This window comes from Camarhynchus parvulus, chromosome 4, assembly GCF_901933205.1.
Source record: "Camarhynchus parvulus chromosome 4, STF_HiC, whole genome shotgun sequence".
Lineage (NCBI taxonomy): Eukaryota > Metazoa > Chordata > Aves > Passeriformes > Thraupidae > Camarhynchus > Camarhynchus parvulus.
In genome coordinates, this window is record NC_044574.1 from 12,642,384 (window position 1) to 12,665,126 (window position 22,743).

The 22,743-nt window shown below is 36.2% G+C and overlaps 1 protein-coding gene across 4 annotated transcripts in view; it reads left to right on the plus strand.

The window, feature by feature from the left end:
* Positions 1-22,743, plus strand: part of JAKMIP1 (janus kinase and microtubule interacting protein 1) — a 144,938-nt gene that overhangs the window by 81,682 nt on the left and 40,513 nt on the right. For all 4 annotated transcript variants that reach the window (XM_030948053.1, XM_030948054.1, XM_030948056.1 and 1 more), the window contains 8 exons: positions 3,576-3,785; positions 4,425-4,544; positions 6,296-6,442; positions 7,053-7,193; positions 10,340-10,399; positions 18,031-18,159; positions 19,375-19,503; positions 21,411-21,494. In XM_030948053.1, coding sequence (XP_030803913.1) covers positions 3,576-3,785; positions 4,425-4,544; positions 6,296-6,442; positions 7,053-7,193; positions 10,340-10,399; positions 18,031-18,159; positions 19,375-19,503; positions 21,411-21,494 — 1,020 coding nt within the window. The remainder of the gene's footprint in view (positions 1-3,575; positions 3,786-4,424; positions 4,545-6,295; positions 6,443-7,052; positions 7,194-10,339; positions 10,400-18,030; positions 18,160-19,374; positions 19,504-21,410; positions 21,495-22,743) is intronic.

Genomic DNA, 22,743 nt, shown 5'->3' on the forward strand with positions numbered 1-22,743 from the left:
AAACCTAAACAACACTTGGAAGGGATTTCTGGGATTATGTATTTGATTTATACAATATGTGTGAGCACAATGCATGATTGGGATGTCATTGTGCTAAATATGTTGGAAAAAAAGATGATATATATATCTCAATAAAATCCTCTTTATCTTATTGAGAGGTCTCAGATGAGTTGCAGAACAGGTAGGAATCCATGAAAGCAGTGGTGGGAGTTACTGTATGCAGCTTCCAGTTGTCAAATGTTGGTCCTTCAAGTGCAATGCCCTGGTAGAAAACATGAAAATACTTCCTAATCTGATTTGTTGAAGGGCTTCGGTGCCTGAAAGCTTTCTTATCAACTCTGTCACTTAGTCTAATAAAAAATACTCCTCAAGACCATGTAGATTCTTAGAAAGTCTTGGCTACGACAGCGTTGCTTCCACTACATGTGATGGATTAAAATAGAGGCAGCAGGGAAACTGAATTAATCCATTTTGATTTTCATTTGCCTAATGGAAGATATACTTCTCCCCACTAAAATAGAGACCATAATACATATGTCTAAAATACATACCTAATTGCATTAGTTGGTTGGCCTTTATGCTGCCGACTTTCTTTTCCTTCATGTAAAAAACTGTGGCTCCGGTTGTTCTCCAGTGGGACAGAACTGACATGGAGACTTTGAACTTTTACAACTATCAGAATATATAACACTAGGGTAAACCAGAGTCGTCTTCTATGGCAGCTTATGTTCAGTTTAAACTTAAACCATCTTTCTCTTTTTCCTAGTCATGTGACTCTTCTTTCATTGCCTCCTGGGCGCCTGACATACCAGATCTTCCGCATGGAACTGAGGGAGATTGCATTGCTGTAAAATACTTCTCTTCCCTTTTTTTCCCCACTCTGGACCAGTTTGTGCCCTCTGTTAGGAAAACAGGCAAGGGAGATGATTTGATTTGCTCTGCAGATTTGCTCTGCACCATGCAAGGCTGAAAAAGATAAGTCTTTGGGTGAGATTGCTGTAGATTTAAGAAAATTGAGACATTAACTAGGTCGGTGTAGTTACATTGGATGAACAAAGGGTGTAACCATTCCCTTGAAGAGAGCACAATTGTACTGACCCCCATGCTTCTGAAGCACGGTTTGGAGGCACTCTTGATGCAATTCTAATCATCTTTGTCAATATATGGTAAGTTAGTTCCTTAGAAATTCTTTGTTCTGGCGGTTTGTGCTTATTAAAAACTAAGCACTATTGCAGTGTTCTGTGTATTTGTGTGTGTGTGTGCACAGGTTTACATGAGTAAGAGGTTCTCGAGTGCCTACCTGTAACTTTAAATAGAAACCCAAAATAAAAAAGGCTCTGCAGTCATTGCTATTTCATTATATCAGTGTTTCAAAGACTTTTAGCTTCATTTAAACATGAGGCATTTGTTTTTATCTGAAAGATTCATCACAAGTAGATTTTTGTGGTAGGAAAAAAGAGTAGTAGGAAAAGCAGAGGAGAATTATGCCTTCCCTTAACCCTCACCTCAAAGCCATGCTCTTTCATGGCATTTCTTTCTAATTTGTGTGGGCCTGTGTGCTTTGATCAATGGAAGTGTGAGAGGAGGGTGACGTGGGTGTGACTGCACTGGTCACATCTGTTTCAAAGGATCAGTTCTGTGTCAGTTCAGCAAGAACCAAATTGTTGCTTTCCTTTTTTCTTCCAACTTAAAGCCTATATCATTGCATTTACCATTAAGTTGTGAGAACAGGAAGAGTATGAAATATGCTACTAATTGGGTACCTTGATCTAGGGCTGCATATGTAAGCTTGGGTCCTCTTACTAAATGTGTGCCTTGCCTGGGCAGATTCCTGTGTCAGTTATGTGGATGTTCAGTGTGAACACCTGCGTAATTGAAAGCTAAACTGTCCACAGTATTTAGTTACATGACATTTTTTCCTCCCCAGGGCTCCCTTATAGATCAGTGTGCCTGACAGATAGCATTCAGTAAATGAGGCAGCTGCTTAATTTTTGTCATTGTTGTTCACTGCACAGTCCCTCTGAAATCCTGCGTGTTGCAAATTCTTCCATTAATAAAAACTGCATTCTTTCCTGCATGTCCTTTTTTGGCATACTTGGAAGTCTCACAAATGGGAGTTGACATACTGGGAAGTTTGTTTTTGTTTCCTGTACGAGGAGTTGAGACACAGCAGCTTTTGTAAATCAGGGAAGAAATCTCCATCTGAGCCAATCTTCATCGGTTCCAGTTAGAACTTCAGAGTAGCCTAGACCAGTTTATTCACTTCAAATCTGACATTTTTACCTTTGATCATGGTTCAGTCAAGCCATCCCCTGCCAGTCAGGTTCTTTACACAAACTAATTTCATGTGCTTTGTAGATTGTGAAAGGATTAAGAAAAGAATCCCGAAGAAGCAAATTGCATCTGATCATGTAATCTCATTGTGTTTAATCCTGTAAATCACCTTGAACTATAAATTACTTCTAGTATGTCTTTTTTTTCTTTTCCTTCTTTTTTCTTTAGGTGTAACTTGACATAAAGGACTTTTATGGATGTAGGAATATAATAAACAACAAAAAATACAATTTAACTACTTCATTATTTTATTTTTTCAAAATAAAATTGACTTCCAAGATTCCATGCATTTATGTTGGCCAAGAAAGCAGTTTTGTAAACTGGAGGAGATACAGCAGAGTTCCAATAAATACATTGTTAATGGTTAATGTTCTTGTTAAGAAATCTGTTTCTATAGTAACTGCTTCAGATTGTCACTTCCTCTAGCATTTGGAATAGTACCAAAGCGAATTTCACACTGATGCTGCAAGGGACAAATCCTATGAGAGCTGCAGTGGATCACTGTGAGCAGTGAGCTTTATTTGGAATGGAGATGTATGAACACACACTCCAGTAACCAGAGAGCGTGTTTAAGAACTCCTTCTTCCTACCCTTTACTCTAATGGTCTGTGTGCACTTACTTTTTTCCTTCTACACAAGACTAGTCCTCATTTGAATCTTATAACAAGGGCACACAAAATACATAGGTATGCTTAAGATTTTAAGTTTAACTATTGTGCATGTATATGCTACTAATTTTAAATGTCTGTGAAGAGATTCACCACACATGATATTCACTAATAAAGAGGGAGTCAACATGGGGCAAATGTCTGTGGCTCAAGCTTTAAACAAAGCCCAGGTGAGTTTTAAAGGGTGTGTTTGTCTTATCTTGTACTAATTGTGTTTCTTTGCTGAAACATAGTGAAAGCAGATTTTTCTTCTCTGTATAGAAGTGTGTATCAGGTGAAGTGGATGTTTTCAGTGGCTTGTATTCTGTTTCACTGCATGTTTGCCTCTGGTTTTGTTTGTCTCTTGAGTTGAGACTGGACCAAGGAAACTCTTGATCAAGTGAAGGCTGAACCTTTTTTAAGGACAGAGAAAAAGACTACAGTGAAGATATATTTTCTTTTTGGCAGCCACAGTTTCAGTGCTGGTGTAATTCTGAGAGACACAGAACTTTGTTTTTGCAAAGGCGTATCTTTGCATGCAGTGAGCACTTGGGGTTATTACAGAAACTTCCTTCATGCATTATTTCTTTCCAGATGGACGAGATAAAAGGCAAAGACAGGGTGATTCTGGCTCTGGAGAAGGACCTTGGTGTCCAGGCAGGCCATACACAGAAACTGCTCCTTCAGAAAGAAGCCTTGGATGAGCAGCTTGTCCAGGTGAAGGAGGCAGAACGATACCACAGTAGTCCTAAGAGGGAGCTTCCTGCAGGAGTGGGAGATATCAGTGAGCTGATGGGAAGTCCGGTAAGAAAATGAAGTTTTCTCTGAAATTCAGCTCTGGAGAACTGCCTGGATGTTCACAGTGGTTTTGTGGTTACTACTAGGATGAATTAATGGTAAATGGCCTGGTGCTGCACTAAGCTGTTTTACTAATGATTTAAAAACTCCTTGGACCTCTTACATTGCAAAGAATATTGAGAAATATATAGATATAGAACTTGCAGAATTTACACTGTCATCTTGATCTGTGAACCTCAGTATTTTCTCACTGAAAATTTTCATTAATTGAGGAATATTTTAACCATTAGAAAATAGGTACTATGCTTCTCAAAAACTGAGCCATGTGATTTTAATCTATGTCCTTTACACTAGAACTGTTTTAGTTGGGAGTAAAAAATCTGGTGAGAAGTAACCTGCTGTATATGAGATATTATTTACCTAGATATTTTTTTAAACTTTACATGCATTTCACAAGATGCTGTTCATGAAGCATTTTCCCAGGATGTTATTATTTAGTATTTCAGTTAATTATAGTAAGTTTTCCAGACACTGATGTATGAGTCTGTTTTAAACTTACAGTTGCTAAGCTATGATATTAAACTGTGGACAGTAAAATATTTTTTAAAAAGTAATTCTATAAATCTGTATGTTTTTGATGTAAAGGAGCAGCACCTGGATGAACGAGATGTGCGGAGATTTCAGTTAAAAATCGCTGAACTGAATGCTGTAATAAGAAAGCTGGAAGACAGAAATACTCTCCTAGCAGATGAAAGAAATGAACTGGTAAATTAATTAGTAATGACACAGATGGTGACTGGGAGGGCATCTTTATGGCAAAAGATTTAATGTTGGAAAGTCAGTGTTATAAATAATTTACGAATTAGTCCTGGTTGGCCTTAGTCAATTATATCTAAATGTAACAGAGATTTCTATACAAATTAATCTTGTGACCATAGAAGACATGGATGGAATCTTTCCTGTTCCACAAAAATAAAAATTTACAGATTTGTTTTGGGGTCCTAGTAATCAAATGAAGTGGTATGTTGCCTGTAGCACTGTGTAATGATGTTGTGTAAAACATGCATAATCCATGCACTTAAATTGCTTGATTCATCCATTTGAAATTTGTCTCTGTGATATGCTTATGCTATCTAGGAGTTAAAAAAGCTATCTTGTGCTAGTGATAAAAAATCTGCCATTTCTCAAGAGAAGTGTCTTAAGTAGGTGAAATTATCCTAGAAGAGGGATAGTAACTTACACAAAAAAGGATATGACATGAATTTTAAGAATTAATTTTATCAGCCTTTATCAGTACTTAATTGCTTGTACTGAGGTTAATGGTTAAAACTCCCATTGACTGCAATGGGAGGTGAGTTTCACAGCAGGAATTTTTACAAATGTCCTTTAATGCCCTAATTCTAGTGGCATAGAAAAGATTTTTCATTCTAAAAAGATGGAACCTATATATCTGATTCTAAAATTATGTTGAGGTCTGAAGTGGTGCCGTGTGTCAGTCCTACAGATGAGCGAAACATTGACATCTTTGTGAAACATTGACATCTCCCTCCTTGTTAATCCTTTCTGTGGGCTTAAATAATTCAAAGCATCCCTGAAGAATGCAGAAGAATTTCAATGTATCTTTCAGTGTCCCTCTAGATGGAGGGCATGTATGACTCAGTCAAGTGCTCTTCTTGGTTCTAGATTCAGTTACATAAGAAAAATATTTTGAAAGAGATGTAGAGCAGGTTTTATAGTATAAGACAATAGTACACATAAAATCAGTAGTATCAGCAAGGCCATGTGATTAAGCACTATGAAAAAAAGTTTTCTCAAGAATGAAACAGAAAACCAAATACTCAGTGAATTTATCTCAGGAAAACAAATATGATCTCTTTCTCATTTCCTGATAAAACTTAGCAAATTTAAAAATCTTTTGACTGAGAAAATTTTTTTTCCCAAAAAAACAACTCATGAACTAAAAACAGTGAAATAATAAATACACACAAATACAAGGAAGAGCAGTAATTTGCTTCACATAATTGTCTAACATTATAAAACCACAGGAGCAAAATTGAGCAGCTTGAAAATGTCAGCAAAATGCTGAGATTGAATCTGTGCCCTCTGGCTGACTTTCTCATTGCTCTAATTATGCATTAAGAGGAGGAAGAGTGTCCTCCTCTTAAGGGATGGCTAAAATGGTGAAAACAACTTGTCTAGAGACCTAGTTGGTCACAAGAAGCTTATATCTATTGAGATTAGTTCATAAAGAAATCACTATGGATCATCATAAGTGTTTGCCAAGAGCAAAATCCAGTGACCATATTTTGGTTTTTTTTGGCAGACAATGCAAAAATGTTTCATCTTACTTGCTTGGACTGCTGTAGTTCTTAGTTCAGCAGTGGTGTATGTCAGATGCCATTTGGCAGAAGAGCTAAACTTTCTGCATTAAGAAAAGCAAGTGGAAACACACCTATTTTTTCTTTCTTCAAAGGTAAACTAAAGCAGAGTTAACTTTGTTCCTTTGCCATTTATAGCTGAAACGTTCTCGGGAGACAGAAAGTCAGCTGAAGCCTTTGGTAGAAAAAAATAAGAGGATGAGCAAAAAAAATGATGATATGTTACAATGTATCCAGCGAATGGAAGAGAAAATAAAAAATTTATCGAGGGAAAACGTAGAGCTGGTAAGTAACCATCTGTGGTAAGTAACCATCTCCAACGTTGTGTTATGAGAGTACATTGGTCACAGGAACTTTGAGCTGGAAGTGCTCGTGAGGCTTTTATTCTAACGAACACATCAGTCCCCACAGTGGGATGGTGCAACTGTCAAATGCAGACAATACACCTCAAAACTGATACTCTAAATTCAGAGTGGCATGTGCTTTGTGTTGTATCAATTCACATGGATTAAGGGGAAGGAGCCCAGATAGATAAAATGTTTTTGCAGGCTGTAAAAAGCTGTGACTAAAAATTGGCTTTAATAAATACTGCTTTTATGATTAGAAGTCAGAACTGAATTTGAGTGCATGCACTATGCTAGATCACTGAGTTCACTTGTCTGCTAATTTTTTTTCCCAGACTGTTCTTTGATTCTGTTCTAAAATATTTTATGTGAGAGATTAACACAGAGGCATTTAGAATGTGAGGGTTTTTTGTTGAAAGAGGCCTTGTGTTGTACTGCAGTATGCACTGATGGGTTAAAAGAATTCTTGGTTGCTACATCACACATGAGAGTTTTTCTCCTGTTGCAGCAAGACACTTTAAAACATTCTTTATGTTTTTTTATTTTTGTAGAAAGAAAAGTTATCTGCACAACCAGCACTGAAGAGGCACACATCTTTGAATGATCTCAGCAGCACACGAGAGGAGCAAGAAATTGAATTCCTTAGACTGCAAGTCAAAGAACAACAGCATGTTATTGATGATCTCACAGTGGTAATGTTTATGACTGGTATACACATGTGCATGCACACACATCTATAGGCAAGCTAAAGATTGGAGAGGAATGTTTTAACTCCAGTTGTAGTAGTGATATAGAGATACTTTGGTGTCAAAGGGTTGTTGTTTTTCCTCAGGTAGTGATTGAATTTTTTTGGAATGTGTATGAATCTTTGTATTAAAAATATTTACCTATTAAGAGCTGCTTGTGAAAAAAGGTGCATGATCAGCCTTACTTACAAAACTGGCTGTCAACAAATGAGGAACTTGAGTAAAGGAGGCTTTCCAAAAGTTAATGACTAGAATGTGTTGGATGCAAACCCAAGCACTCCCCTGATCTAGAAGTTCTCCTAAAAGGAGGAAACATGGTGTCATTAATGTCACCTATTTGAGCATCTCTAGCTGAGCTGGCCATACAAGCTGTATTTTAAAAATATGGGGAGAACTCTGTGTGGTTCCTCAAACCAAAGGCAGCAGCATGGTTTAGGATTAGAATTGCCCAGCTGCTGCCCTCTGACTCAGAAGGCTTCTGAAGGTGATGCTCATGGATGTTTGCAGTGTTTGATGTTTGCAGGAACCCTTCAAGTTGTGTTTGAGTGTTTGATGAGGAATATTTCAAGTTGTGTTAGAGGTGTCTAGTGCTATTTAGTGCAATTTGTGATAAACCCTTCTGGTGCTGGCAGAAATTTGCACATAATCTCTGAGAGACCCTTGCCATTCTGGAGCAGCATCTGGAACTCAGGCAGACTCAGACATCTCAAATGGCACTACTGACTGCTGCAAAATGATAAAAAGAATTTAAAAGCCTTCTGCCTAAGTAGAAAATTAAAGAATTGGATACATAATTGAAAAGAAAAATAGAAGGTCCAAAAAGGAAAAAGAAGAAGGTGTGTTATTACTGTATGTGGAGCATTGTCTCAGTTCCTGGCAGTTCCTCTGAGATTTTGGCCCAAGATTTTTCTCTGAAATCAGTGCCAAAGTTGGATGTCTGTGTGCATTCCCCAGTGTCCCAGTGTTCCAAGCAGTAGGATGTTTCTCAGATGCTGTGATGTAGGGTCTGGTCCACAGAGTGATGCTGCTTTAGCTTCCAAGTAAAACTGCATAGGAAGGGATGGTGATATGACATTAGATGTGCAGTATATGGCAGATAAAATCTCACTTATATTTCAGTGCAAAGTGGGCATGAGAGGACTCTCTTTTTACTGTCTCAGCTAGTGATATGAGGAAATATATTGTATCCTGACTTTGGTCAAATAATATTAACTTGTGTTTAGTGTAAAAGTAAAATAAATAAATATTTTAAAATATTGTTTCATTTTTGCTTTGTTTCCTACTTACAGATACTATTCCACTTGCAGAAATTACTTAAATTTTTAACTAGGACACTTCTTTGGTTCCAATACAAAGTAACTGAGCCTTTGCCTTCGATGTGAATGCAGTGGAATTCTGCACACTGTTGCTTTTGAGCTCTCTTTTCTGGCCCAAATCACACTTCTACAGACTACAAACGTATCATAGTTACCAAGAACGACCCAGATGTCCCATATCTGATTAATATAAAAAGAATCAGCTTAACTCCAGCTGAGAGCAATATGATACATGGAAATAAGAGCAGTAGTCTTAGGCAGTAGGGTTGTGTGAACTGATTAACAGTGTCATCTGTAGGGTATCTTTGATGCTGTTAAAACCTTGTCAACATGACTTTTCTCACAACAGGGTGTTCTGGTCAGTTCTTAAAAGGAAAGCTGTCAAGGTAAACTCAGATGACTGCAAAAGATGCCTAGTGGCTTCTAACTGGCATTATTATTGTTCTGGTTGCTTGATTTATGTTGAAGAAGTCAATTAAGCAGTCTTCTTACAAACAAGACTAGAAACAGGAAGACTGGGATTTTGGAAGTGTTTGTTCATTCTGCACTGCATTTGTTTGGACACCTGCTTGGGAGGCAGAATACCCCACTTAAAGCAGGAAATGTGCCTTAAATGGATGTCTGAGAAGAGAGCATTCTTCTTTAACAGTATAAAATTCAGCTGTCTGTTTTTTTAAGCTTAAAATGTTATATTATTCTGCAGCTTGAAATACCTGCACCATTCTACCTTGGCAGTCATTACTTTTCTTTATTTTTCAAACCACATGTATTCAAGGTGCTGTGTAAGTTGTTGTATTTCTCTCAGTTATTTTGCATTTTCCAACACTTATTTCCTGGAACAATGTGCTGATAAATAATTTTGTTGTGATTTCTACTGTGAGCTTCCTATTTTTCCAGTTTCTGAACTGAATGCAAAGCAAATAACTGAATAGAATAATACCATGCAGTGAGCAATAACTGCTAAAGAAGCACTTGGAACTGCAATCTGTCTTTTAAAAATAGAGGTGCTGCAGACAAAGATGCAGAGCTAAGGAAAGAATCAGAAAAAAGCAAGAAGACAGAGCACCTGCCTCCTGTGTTGTTGGGGTTTTTTTGGCTTGCTCCTTTGCATTTTTTTACCTTCTCTTCCTCCTCTTCTCCTTTGGAATTTGAGGCAGTATTCTTGGATTTAGACAAACATAAATCTTGCATTTGCAGCCATGACCTCCTAATGTCATGGTATAGTTTATTGTGATCTTGCACCAAAACTGGAGTAGAAAAAAGACAGCAACTAAGCTGACAGAGACTGAGAGTGCCTTTGGATTTGAGACTTTTGCCCTACAAGGATAAGTCAGATGTAACACTGTATCTGCATATGCATGCTTGTATATCACAATATGTCTGATATAATAACTTTTAATTACTAAGACTGGACTAATTTTTGGCTACCGACCTGCTGCTTCAGGATGGTTGGACACTGGAGTGACACTCTGAATTCTGTTTCCGTAGTGAGCTTCTTGGTAAAAGAGTCAAAAGAACTGTCAGAAATCTGTGCTCAGTATTTAACAAAGCCTTTTCTTGCCAACTTCCCATCAAATGCGTGGCTGAAGGTTTGTTTGCTAAAGGCATAAAGCTACAGTGCAGTGTGGTGTAACATGGTGTTAATCAAAAGGATAAAGACATCATGTTAGCTTTACCAGAGGCTTAAAGAAAATGTTAATGGTATTTCTCTGTGTTAGACATATCTAAGTATAGTTTTAAAACAAACCCATACCAAAATGTTCTCTTTCCTTCTAGGAAAGAGAACGGTTATTGCGGTCTAAAAAACAGAGGAGGAAAAGTCTGAAGCCTCCAAAGGTGAGCAAACCTTCGGTTTTTCGTGCATTTCTGTTGCTGTGAACAACACCTCTTTCTGCCTGAATTGAATACTTTAAATAAATACTGAATTTAAATACTGGCTGAATTTAAAGCTCTGCTTAATGAGAAAAATCCATATAATTCTTCTGCTGACACTTCCTGGTAAGTGCTTCATTTTTTAGGGTAATTCAAGAGTTTTATACTTCACACAAATAATGTTTTGGGGTTTGTTTTAAATAAAAAATAAAACTACACTTTTAGCCACTGTAGCCTAAATATTCAAGTGGCTCGAGGCATAATGATTTAATGGCTTGAAACAACTACTATTTCAAAGGACAAATATTCAACCTGTTTCAAAGAACATACCCCCTTTAAACTACTTGTACCAACACAGGGCTAAATCACAATTAAAGAATAACTCATGCTGGGCATGTTACTGAAATAATCTTTTGGTATGTGATATGCAAGTAGTAAGACAATTCCAAATGTTATGCGTTAATAACTAATACAGGATTCTAGACAAAAATTCAGATTATAAAAGCAGAGAAGTTTTGCTTCAGAAAGTACCCTAAAGTTTCTTGTAATGTGCTAAAAGTAATTTGCTGAATAATGTTTTTTGTGAAGTTGAACATTAGCAGCCCGGAGCATGTGTGTGGGAGGTGGGAAATGGAGTAAGAGGGGAAAAAATGGAAATGAAGAGTGGAGCTATCATTATCATCTATATAGTAGCTTAAGATATATTCTGTTATAAATGGGTGCCTTGTGTCAGTGCGTTCTGTATAGTCTATTCCTGGTAACCTCCAGGTGGTGCTTTTTTATTGCTCTGCACTCTAATGCCTATATTCTGAAAAATTTATCCTTTGGGACTCTCTATTTCACTGGTAGTTTCTTCAAATTCTGTTTCTAATACTGATGTGTCTTTTACATAGGAAAAAAAAGAAAAAAATCAGAAGTAACAATAGATCCTGCCAAATATATTTGCAGCAACTGTAAACCATTCTTTCTTGATGTAGTGTAACTGGAAATTTGCGTTTTGAGAGGGATTTTAAAAAAAGAACGCAAAAGTAAATATATATCAATGTATGTAACTTATACTGTACTTTTTATAGTTTTCTCTAATTATTGGCCTTTATCTGATTGTAAGTCAAATGTGTAAGATCATTTGCTAAATTGTAAAATTCCTCATGAAACAAAGCTAGTTAAGTCAATTTTTAGATGTTGGTAACTAGTGATGAGAATTTCCATAGGCTGAAAGCTTCAATAAATATGCATTTATGTCTTGAAAGTGCTCTGTGTTAGTAGAACTTCAGCTGACGCAGGTGCCACCTGATGTGTCTTGAGCAACCTGATACTTTTGTGGTCTCTTCTTCTTTTCCTTATCAACCAAAGCAAGGATTGGAGAGAATGGGCATTAACCATTAAAAATTTTGTGGCAATGCTATTTTCTGTTTGCTAAGACTGTGATAATATGGGGAATTCTGCTGAGTATACTGCAAGAATTGTATGTGTATGGGCAGCAGAGTTAGTAGGGGTGTGATTCTTATTTAGGGTATAAAAAGAAAGAAAGAAAGGGTATAAAAATCAGAAAGAACAAATTAATCAATAGCAGGCATTTCTGCTACAAATTATTCCATCCCCTATCCATTTGCTCTTCAGTGGCTGTGGTGACCATTTGAAATTCTTATGTGATGCTATCTCCTGAAAGGAAAAGCAGGACTATAAAACAAAAACAAGTGAAAAAAGAGAAGATTATGAGAGAAGAGTGAATGGGATTGTATGTACTATAGTAGTTACACCACATATACACACTAGTTAATATAGTTAATTTATAACTGTATTTAAACTTTCTAAATGAGCTAATTCCTTAAGGAATGTAAGAAGTAATCAATAATACTACTGTGCCATTACCTGCCAATGGATAAACCCGTATTTACATTTATATGCAGCGTTGACTCATAGTTCAACTGCAATTGGTGTTAACTTCTAAGAATCCAATCCTGGCTGATTTCCTTCCAGGCCACCTGTGTGATCCTGTGAGGATCAAAATCCTAAAAGGAAGCTGTGTTTCCCACCATTAATTTAAACAATCTATGTGGAATGAGTTGCTCACTCAGATGAGCTGGGATTTTGCCATTTCATCACCTCTGTTTTTACAGCCTATATCAGGAATCCAGAAGAAAATTGTGGAATTTATTTATCCAACTGTTGCAAATGCTGGTTAGATGTCACTAATGGACATGAGGTACAGACATCTGTATGGCAACATAAAGTGGTTGGAAGTAGATATTTAAATAGGACATAGGAGTTTTGGCCTAAAATTGCCTGGTTTTCTCCAAGGACTATAAAAGCAGTCTAAGATGAGTTGTTTTATATGTAGACATGCACAGCATTAGTGTATTTCTGGCTATTATCTGTACAGGATTTTAATCTCATACAGATTATATAACCTGTATAGAATAGTAGTGAAATTATATGTTAACCTGTCCTTGGAAAAAGAAATTGCTGATCTAAGTCTTTGGCTTTGCTTTTCTAAGGTTTGTTAAATGTAAAATTAGGGTTAACACAGTGAACTAACAAGTTTGGCTGGTGAGTTGTATCTATTTCCAGATGTGTCCCATTCCTTGTGACAAAGTGAAGGAGGAAATAATTCATTAGAATGAGGTTTCATGAAAATAGTCAGATAAGCTCATTTTGGAAGGTATAGAATGATTCCTTTTTTTGTTCTAATAACGAGGAACGTGGTGCCAGGGTGAAGATTTACACTCATCTGTTGCAGATTTTCTTAAATGGGTGCTTTTAAGACTCCAGCTTCCTTCATTCCTGTGATGGTCTGACTGCAGAGAGTCTGTGGTGGTTTTCTAATGAGTCTGTGGTTGTTTTCTAATGAGTATTTTCCTGACATTTGTTTATCTGGAACAGAATCCATGGAATGCCTTCCTCCATCTTTGAGGCATCTTGTGTGAATGATTTGCCAGTAGCCTTTACAGCCCTGAACATCAGTTCAGCTGAGAAGCTTCTGACAATTCTGTATTTCTTGGTTTTGTAATTAGCTATCAGTGTTACTTCTGCAGCTCTGTAGGTGCACTAGGTTACTGTTGCTACTGGAGCTTTCACTGAGCACTCTTTTAATTCCCAAGGAGTCCATGGAACAATGCTGGCAGCTGGTTCAGGCTCCCCAAGGAAAGGAGCAGCAAACTGGGATGGGTGTTATAGCCCATGTGCTTGCAGGGTCTTAGAGGAGTGATTAGTGACTATATAGTCAGGTACCTGATTTTTTCCAAGGTGCTTTTTAATTTTTTTTTCAATTTTTATTGTGAAATAGCCAAGAAACTTCAGAAGCAGTATTTTTTATATTTTGTTTATTTTTGACATGTGGAATGGAGGTACATTCACTCCATGATGGATGGAGTCATGCATTTGAAAGTAAGACATATTTACCCGGCTTATTTGGTAACTGCAGGACTCTCTGGATTGTGCCTTTTTTTAAACTTTAATAAATGAACTGTATTTGCCATAGTTGAAAGCCTGCACACTGGTGTGATGGAGTTCATATTTCTTGTTTTATATTTTTCTTTTTTTCTCTGCCTCTGTGCCTTGGTGTGCCTTTATTTTTCTGGCTGCCAAGAAATGACATATAAACATGAAGGTAAGAAATTACTGATGAGCACATCTGATTGCATTACAAGGAAATGTATCTTGGATCTTTTTCATCGTGTTTGATTAGATCTCTTAAAATGAGATATTTAAATGTAAAATGAAACTACTTTACCAACAGAGAAATCAGATTATATTGAAATTTGCATATAATGTAGTTTATGTGTCACTATTGATTTATAGTAGTCTAAACTTTCATGTTTACTGAGCACCATAATTCAGTAGAAGTATTAATACTTGAGTTACAAAGACCTAATGCATAATTTTACTTTAAATTTATGTGAAAACATCGCTATAAATCCACATGAAAAATACTTGCTATTAAATGCATGGCATTTAATAGTAGTCAGCGGAAATTAGAATTCAAATCAGAATTTTTCTGCAATTTACATGACTATTTTCTCAGTTAAGAAGTTGTGTTTTAGAAATAAGAAATGTGCAAACAAATATAAAGCAATCTCTAAGTTGTTAATTCAGAATGTTCCAATTTTTAAAAAGGTTTGAATGAAACTTGAATAACATGGTTTATATAGGTACAAAAATCCAGTGAGTATTGTGCATTTCTGTATGCATTTCAGAAACAATTGTGGTTCAACTTTTGAGGCATGTGTGGAATCTCCCTTGGAGTTGATATATTTATTGATGCTTTATTGATTGTTTATTAACTACAACTTTATCACTCACATGTCTTTTGTTCGAGTATTTTTTTTATTTTTTTTTCTCTCTACAACTGTTCCCTTGTGAATTAATTTGTTTTGGTTTTGCTGTGAATCAGTTCTTGTAGTTGGTTGTTTCAGATATTAGATGATCAACAGTAAAACTGGCTATTTTATAATTATGTCATGAAGCAATTCATACATGTGCAGGTAATATACAATAATTTAAATACCTTATCCCTATTGCTATGGAACAGATCTGCTTCACAAAATGATAAATATACAGCTTTTCTAAAAATGAAGGAGTCTTAAAAATAAATCATTCACTTGTGAACTCCAAATATTACAGGTAGTCTTTACAGCATTTAAAAGCTTCTGACATTTAACTCTCCTTTAAGTGTTGGGTTTTTTTACTGTGATGGGAAATACTAAGGGTTTTTTTTCAGAATTCCCTCATATCTAATAATCAAGTGGTTTATTTATTGATATGTATATATTTTCCCCCTACTTTTGCTACAAGTGAAATGGTCAAATTATTTTTCACAAGAATGATATTGCTTTAAATATTTTCTCCAGCCTATATACCTTTATTTAAAATCAAAATCACTGCTGTTTTGCTAATTTGTTTTCATTTCTTGAAATGGCATGGGTGGGCGTGTGCATGCAGGGTTAAAGGAAGACATGTATTTGACCTGAGTTACCTGAAAGGGACTGTACAGCAGAGATGTAGCAAAAAAATCCCGTAGGTAGGTAGTTTAGTTCAGCTACTGCTGACCCTTATGGTAGTGTGATCTCTGTGCCATATGATAATAAATTGGAGATTTGTTCTCCATCTTTTACAAGTCCCTTCTGCCAGCCTTTGCAAAGTCAAGACTTGACACTTACTTTACCCGCCATCTTTAGTTCCATAAAATGTACCTTCTTGTTTATGAAACTGTATCTGCAGATCAGTTTGGAGTCAGGAGAGTGAGTTGTGCTGGCTACTCAGGTTGTAAATTTGTCTTCCTTACAACTTGAAGTAGCACCATTTCTTTAGCCCTATTTTCAACTTGCAATATTTCTAGTATTACCGTTACATGGTTGTAAGGTGCAACCAGTATTCCATGGGGAAGAAGATCTGGATGGACCAGATCTCCTAAGGACTAATAACCCCTTATGTTTTTTAGTAAGCCTTTGAACTTAAAGAGAACTCTGAAATGGTTTTAATTTGAGTGAGAGTAAATACATTAGCTTTCTGGATAAGTCTTTGTATTTTTAGAATCGAGCTTAAACCTATTCCTTGTGCCCTTTGTTTTGTTAAGTAGGGCAGAAAGGTGAACTGGTGAATGCTGGAGGAAAGGATTAGATTATCCCAGGGAACTGTTTGTCTTAAGCACCTTGGACATAGCTCTGCCTGGTGGAAGATCATAGTTCTTCCTGAACAAGTGAGGAAAGAGTAATGTCCTTCCAGCACTGTGGCACTATAACTGTGATCTTATGAATTCACAAAGTAGTGGTCTAGTAGCTTGCAAAAGGAAATTTGTTTCTCAAGGTTGTTTGGAAGCTGTTTGCCTTTTGTGCTGCATCATATTTATCTGTATGCATATGGATACACACAGTCTGTTCAGAAAAGATATGGCTTTTTGGGTTTCTGAATGAGAATTTTTAAGTACTGTTTGAAGGAGTCTTCTTAAGTGAAGCAGTTGAGTGTTTCAGAACATGACCTTGGAGCTGCATTTGGCAGTTTGAGTGGAATTAGCTGTACTGTGAAACTATTATGGACTTGTTCAGCTTATGAGTGATGAGGTTGTGACCTGGTGGTCTGTGGTGACCAGGCAATGGAGCACATGGTGTCATGCATGCAGGCAAAAAGTCACACCTACAGGCTTGAGTTTTTGGTACCTCTTAAATCAAAACAGAGTATTTTAACTGCTGATGAGAGCTGTGCTGAACCAAAAGAATATAGTGAGCATTATTAGGGCTTTGTGAGAAAGAGAAGGCCATACTTATGTAAATATACTGGAAAAAAATCTCTAAGGTTAGGTAAGTCTGGAAAACTGCAAGGAAAGATCAGTATTTGGAAATCATCATGAGAGAGGGCATTATAGTTAAAACTTTTCAGTACCTTGAATTAAAATGATTGATAACAATTCTTTGCTGAAATGTAGGATTCGTGATGTTTGGAGCTAATAACAACTGATAATTTCTAATCCTTATGGCTATTTTAATCAACAAGCTATTATCTTCTCATAGACAACCTCTGACATGTATTTGAAAAAGACCCAAACAGCAAACTGTGACATCAGGATCTGTGCTTCAGTATCAAGCAGTGGCAAAACACGTAGAGATCTTTCTTCATCTTCTTGCAGCCACCACTCTCCACTGCCCTCTCTGTCTAGGCTGCTTCATAACCTGAATCCATTTTTCAGCAACACCCTTTAAAAAAATATTTTCAGTTTTCTTGCTTCTCTGAAATTGTGTTGGATTTGTGTGGTGTAAGAAGTTATGCTTTCTATTGATTTATAACAGTTAAAAACCTTTTTTTCTAGTTAAATTTATAAACAATTTTTTAAACAGTTGAATTTCCATGGAAATATGCTGCTTTTTCTGTGACTATGTTTATTAGAAAAAAAAATCACATTTTTCACAAATGATACTGTACTAATTTCCACTAGCTACTCATTTTCTCTAACTTTCTCTAAGCATGCATTTAATTGATAATGTTGTGTAAAATTTTTTATATCTGCAGTGCAATGCTGCTTTTCCCTACGTGTGTCTTTTTGGTTAGACATAGTATCAGAGCAAACTTTTTGAAAAAAAAATGAGAATGACGATACTGAAAAAAAATAAATTATAAGCATTAATTTATACTTTTAAGTAGGGTTTTCCAAAAAATGATTTTTTTTTTTTTTTTTTCTTTTTGCAATTACTGTGAGAAATTAAATTTGTTCCACCTTGGTCTCCAGAACACTTTTTTTCCTCTTGGTTGCACGTTATGTGTTGCATTGTACTGCCTTACTTTCTTTTGAATAGATATTGGATTTCTCTACTGTGAATCTTGTAAGGATTTGTATGATTTTGGTAATTAAGTTTTATGGTTTTGCTAAAGCATTATTCTTTTGGTATTTACCTCATCTCTGTTCCACGTCCAGTTCTGTTCTTGGAGGTTCTTCCACAAATGATATTGAAAAAGTAACTTATTTAATCAGAGAAGAGTTTGCACTGGAACCTCTCTTTCTAAATACTAAAATAATCATCAGAGAAGACCTTGGTTACTGCTTACTGGGTCGTTGGGACTTTTCATCTGTTTTGCTACTAGCTAAAAAAAACCTAATTTTTCAGAGGCATGTTGTGGAGACATTTTTTGGATTTGATGAAGAGTCTCTTGATTCAGAAACTTCCTCTGTGACTTCCTACAACACAGATAAAACAGACAGGACACCTGCAACACCAGAAGAAGATCTGGAAGATGTAAGTGGTAACTGATTAGTTCTTCTTTCTACCTCTTGAAGTATAAATACAAACTTTCAGCCATTGTACCACATGAACTGTGAAAGATTTGGCAGAGAATTCCTTTGGGTTTTTTTCAAGTCTGGTAACATACACACTTTGCAATAAAACTATTAAGATAATATTCTGTCTAACAGAATTCGGCAGATATTGGTGTGAGAAATATTTTTTTTTCCTCAAACTCCTTCTTATTAGTCAAAAGAAAATGAATAGGCATATTGCTTGGCCAAAAGTCAATACTTACTATACAATAGTTTGCCTTTCAACCTTATAATTTATTTGACTGTTTTGATACAATCAGGATTTTCTTTCTTTGCTCACAATACTCAGAGAGTCCTTTGCAATTCGTGAAAGCTCAGATGATCATAGGTAGTAAATTCCCAGTGACATGTTTTGTCCCAGCTCTGTGATATTCACTGCTGCTGGCCTACTTTGGAGGATTGCGTGCGTGAGCACAAAGCACGAATTAGATGCTCTTTTTCATCTTTCTTGTTCACTAACTTCCGCCTAATACTCCTCAGAAGAAGCTTCCTTTTTTCCTAGGTTTAGTGTCTAATAATACAGTAATCTCTTTTCTTTAAAACTCAAGTTCCTGGAGCAAAAATTAATTAAAGTGAAGGACATTTCTTGTCCTCAGCAGTATAGGAAGGACTTTATAAGTGTTAAAGTGAGTGGCTTAACATTCAAGGAAAATAAAGACTTTGAAAATACTTTGTATTAAAAGAATAAATTTAAGAAAAAATATTTGAAATAATTTTGAAATGTAACCTCTGTGTCAGTGTGCTTTACCCTGGCATGGTAGAGAACAAGTGTAAGGAGGGAAAGGTGGACAGCATGAGAAATAGAACAAATACTCTCTGAGACTGTGGCTCTGGAGTTGCTGAAGACAGTGTTGCACAAAACTGTTTCCTCTCATCTTTCCCCAGACAGTTTTCCCATTTCTGTACATTGCTGTCTTACATGGCAACTTACACTGTCCTTGAATTGGGTGGTAGACACAATTACTCATCATCCTTCCTTTCTTTCCTTTCCACTTGTTTTAGGATTTCATACCTTTATTAAACTTTGAGACTTAGTATGAGTTGTGTTGCTTGTTTGTGAGTCTGTCTTCTGTACAGACAAACCCATTATTAAATATATTTTTACTAACCCACTTTTCCCCCCCTTTTCATTAAGAGCACGCCTAAAGAAGAAGCTGAACTCAGGTTTTGCCAGCTAACAAGAGAGTATCAGGCTTTGCAAAGAGCATATGCATTGCTCCAAGAGCAAGTTGGTGGAACCCTGGATGCAGAGAGAGAAGCAAGGGTAATTTTTAAACTGAAATTGTTTGAAATAATATAAAAAGCTGAAATCATTTGTAATAGCAGGAGTTATCTTTGCAGGTCAGTGAAATGCAAAGCCAATGTTTTTGAGGATTAGAGGATGTCATAAGTAAGGTGATAATTTAGATTCATCTGGTGCAATCAGAACAAAGATATCATTATACTTTATTCTAGCATGTATAATGTATTAAAGATTTCTATGCTATGAGAGTGATAACCCATTTGAACCTGCAATTTGGATAGTGACATGATGGATTTTAAATTAATCATAGGGTAGGTTGTTACAAGGGCATAGGTACTTCCATCATATGATTATATTAAAAATCTCCCAAATCTGAAACAAAAATCTGACCCAAATCTTGGTTCTGGCTCACTGGGAAGCAGTTTTGCACAACAGGAAGTGGGGGCTTCTGATGGACAGCAAGTTGGACAATTAAAAACCTCTGAGTGTCTTCCCTCTGCAACTTCCCCAAACCCCAAAAATGGAGAAACATATTAAATACTGTGATTATTACATGTTACTGCTTTGCTACATGTGGTCACTGTACTGTGCCACTGCAGTGTGTTGCTAAGAATGCAGAAGGGAAATTATTTTAATGTGTTTAAAAATTACTGGTGGGAAAGGACTCAAACAACATACACATATTTTTTATTTTTTTCCTGTGAAATATAGTTCTTATAATAGTAGAATTACTGCTTTATGACTTTATTTATTAGATTCTTAGCATCTTACAAAAGCCTAGTCAGTTTTGACACTCTTTTTAAGTAGGACACTTAGCCAAGGAAAGCAATAAAGACTTTGAAGATCACTTCTCAAGATAGAATTAGGATGAAGGGCATAACTCCATCTACTATTAAAAAAAGGATTTCAGGGGCAGTCATCTATTTGCCACCTATGAGAGACCATTATATATTTTCTTTGCCTTCATGGGGTTTTTAAAATTTTATTTTGCAGGCATTTACAGACTGTATTTTTTGTAGTCTTGGAAATTGTTGCTATTTCTTTTTAATGGCATTTTGGGTTTTTTGATACATCCCTGCAAATCTGTCTCTTCAGTGAGTCATAAATTAGCTTTTTGCATGGTGTTTTTTGGTGGGATGAGCATTTCCTATTACTTATAGATGAGGCTTAAGGTAAGCAAGGATCCAAAGATGCACAGATACAGGAAAAAAATCCCTGTAGGAATATTTAAACTGCTTGGGTGGAAAAATACCCGAAGTAGGGTGGAAAAAATACTTGTGGTAGGTCAAGGAGCCTCAGTGGCTGAGGGTCTCCAGAAACATGTGTTTTATATCCTTTTTTGTTTAGTGCCTTGTATGATCCAGTGCCTTTTGGTGCCTCACTGGACACAGGGGGTAATACCCACTGTAGTGTAGTGATGAGTGTAAAAATCGTGTAAATGAGGAAAATAGACCAGCATGTGCTGCTTATGGGACATGTAATTTGTTTTGGGTCAATATATTTCATTTACCTAAAGGCCTTTTTCAGTACTTAATGCAATTCTCTTTCTCCCTTGTCCCTTTTTCCCCAATTGCCTTAAGTTACTAAAGCTTATGAATAGCTTGTTAGAGCTCTTTCAATTTCTAAATTTATTTTTTTCTTCCCCTGATAAGAACTTTGTCACTGAATATGGGACGTTAACATCTTTTTAGGCTAGGAAGGAAAATTCTTGTTAAACTGGCAGCTTCAAACATCATGGAACATAAACACAAAACCAATTATTTTCCTTGTTTAAAATATCAATTAACAATTATTTTACATACATAAATAACAATTATTTTAATTGTTTAAAATTTTAATTGAAAAACATTAAAAGCTGACGGGACAGCCCATAAAATAGTAGAAAATATATTTACTTTTGATTTCTCCTTCTCCCGTTCCCCCCCCAGACTCGTGAACAACTGCAAGCTGATCTTCTCAGGTGTCAGGCAAAAATTGAGGACCTGGAGAAAGCTCTAATGGAGAAGGGACAGGTAAAAGGCTCTCTAAATGTGCTCTCCCACATCATGTTCTCTGCGTGCAGTTGTGCCCTTGCCATCTTCGTTGCTTACTGGTGTGTTGGTGTCAATGATGCAGCTTAATTGCTACTGCAGCATCACATCACTCCAATAAAGGAAAGGACTTTGCAGTCTAAGAAAATGTCCTTACAGACTCATTTTCTAACACATAATACACTAAAGCATAGTATTAAAATAACCACATGTACATGCACGTTCTCTTCCCCTTGTCATTTGGTGAAGGGCTTTCTCCTCTTTTCCATTTTTTTAGTATTTGTTATAAACTCTAATAACATAAACATTCTATATTTCTACTGGAGAATATTTTTGGTGCGTACCAAAGAAACATTTTTTAAAACCCCAACTTCTAAGCACACTAGAGAGATGAACACTGAGCCTGTCAGGTTAATGGGAGCCCCTTGAGGTGTTACTCTCCTGGGTTTAAAGTCTCAGAGGGGCCAGCTGCTTTCAGACTCCCAAATCATCACACAAAGTAAAATCAGGCCTTGTGCTTCAGTACATATAATACATGTAAATACTCACCAAAGATGTGTCTACTGATGCATATTTAATATTGTCTAGGGCCCTCAGGAAGTCTGATTAAGAGTTATGAGCATGCATTTGAAAGTTGTTCAGTTGTGTGACTGCTAGAACACACAGTAGAAATTGGGGAGATGTTATTTTATGGTTCATTGTTTGAAACAAGAATTTAAGTTTGCAGGTAGCTTATAGTGATAAGATAGAGCTAGCTATAGTTATACATTTCAAAGACTGATGATCCTGTAGCAGTTGACACAACTGACATATAATGCCAAATGAATGATGACACTATTTTTGTGGTTTATTCTTTGTAATTAAAATTTTCTGTAAGATTCTGTATCAATGCAAAGGTTTGGGGACCATATTCAGATTAAGGACAAAAATTATTTATGCTAGCTTCCACACAAATTGCAATTTTCTCAGTGAATTTCATGTAAATACAATATTACTAAAAGCTGAGAATATGTTACCAATCTAAAAATGATGGCCCACTGAACTTCTGGAAGAATAAATGAAACCAAAGACCTCCCAAGCATCTACTGCTGCTGTTTTGGTTTGTTGATAAGAAAGGCGTTGTGGGCAAACTTCTGTGTAGTTGAAAACATTAACAAGATATTTGACTGTACAGTGTATAATGTGAGTACTGTGTATGTAAAAAAGATAAATTAATTTGGATACATGTGAG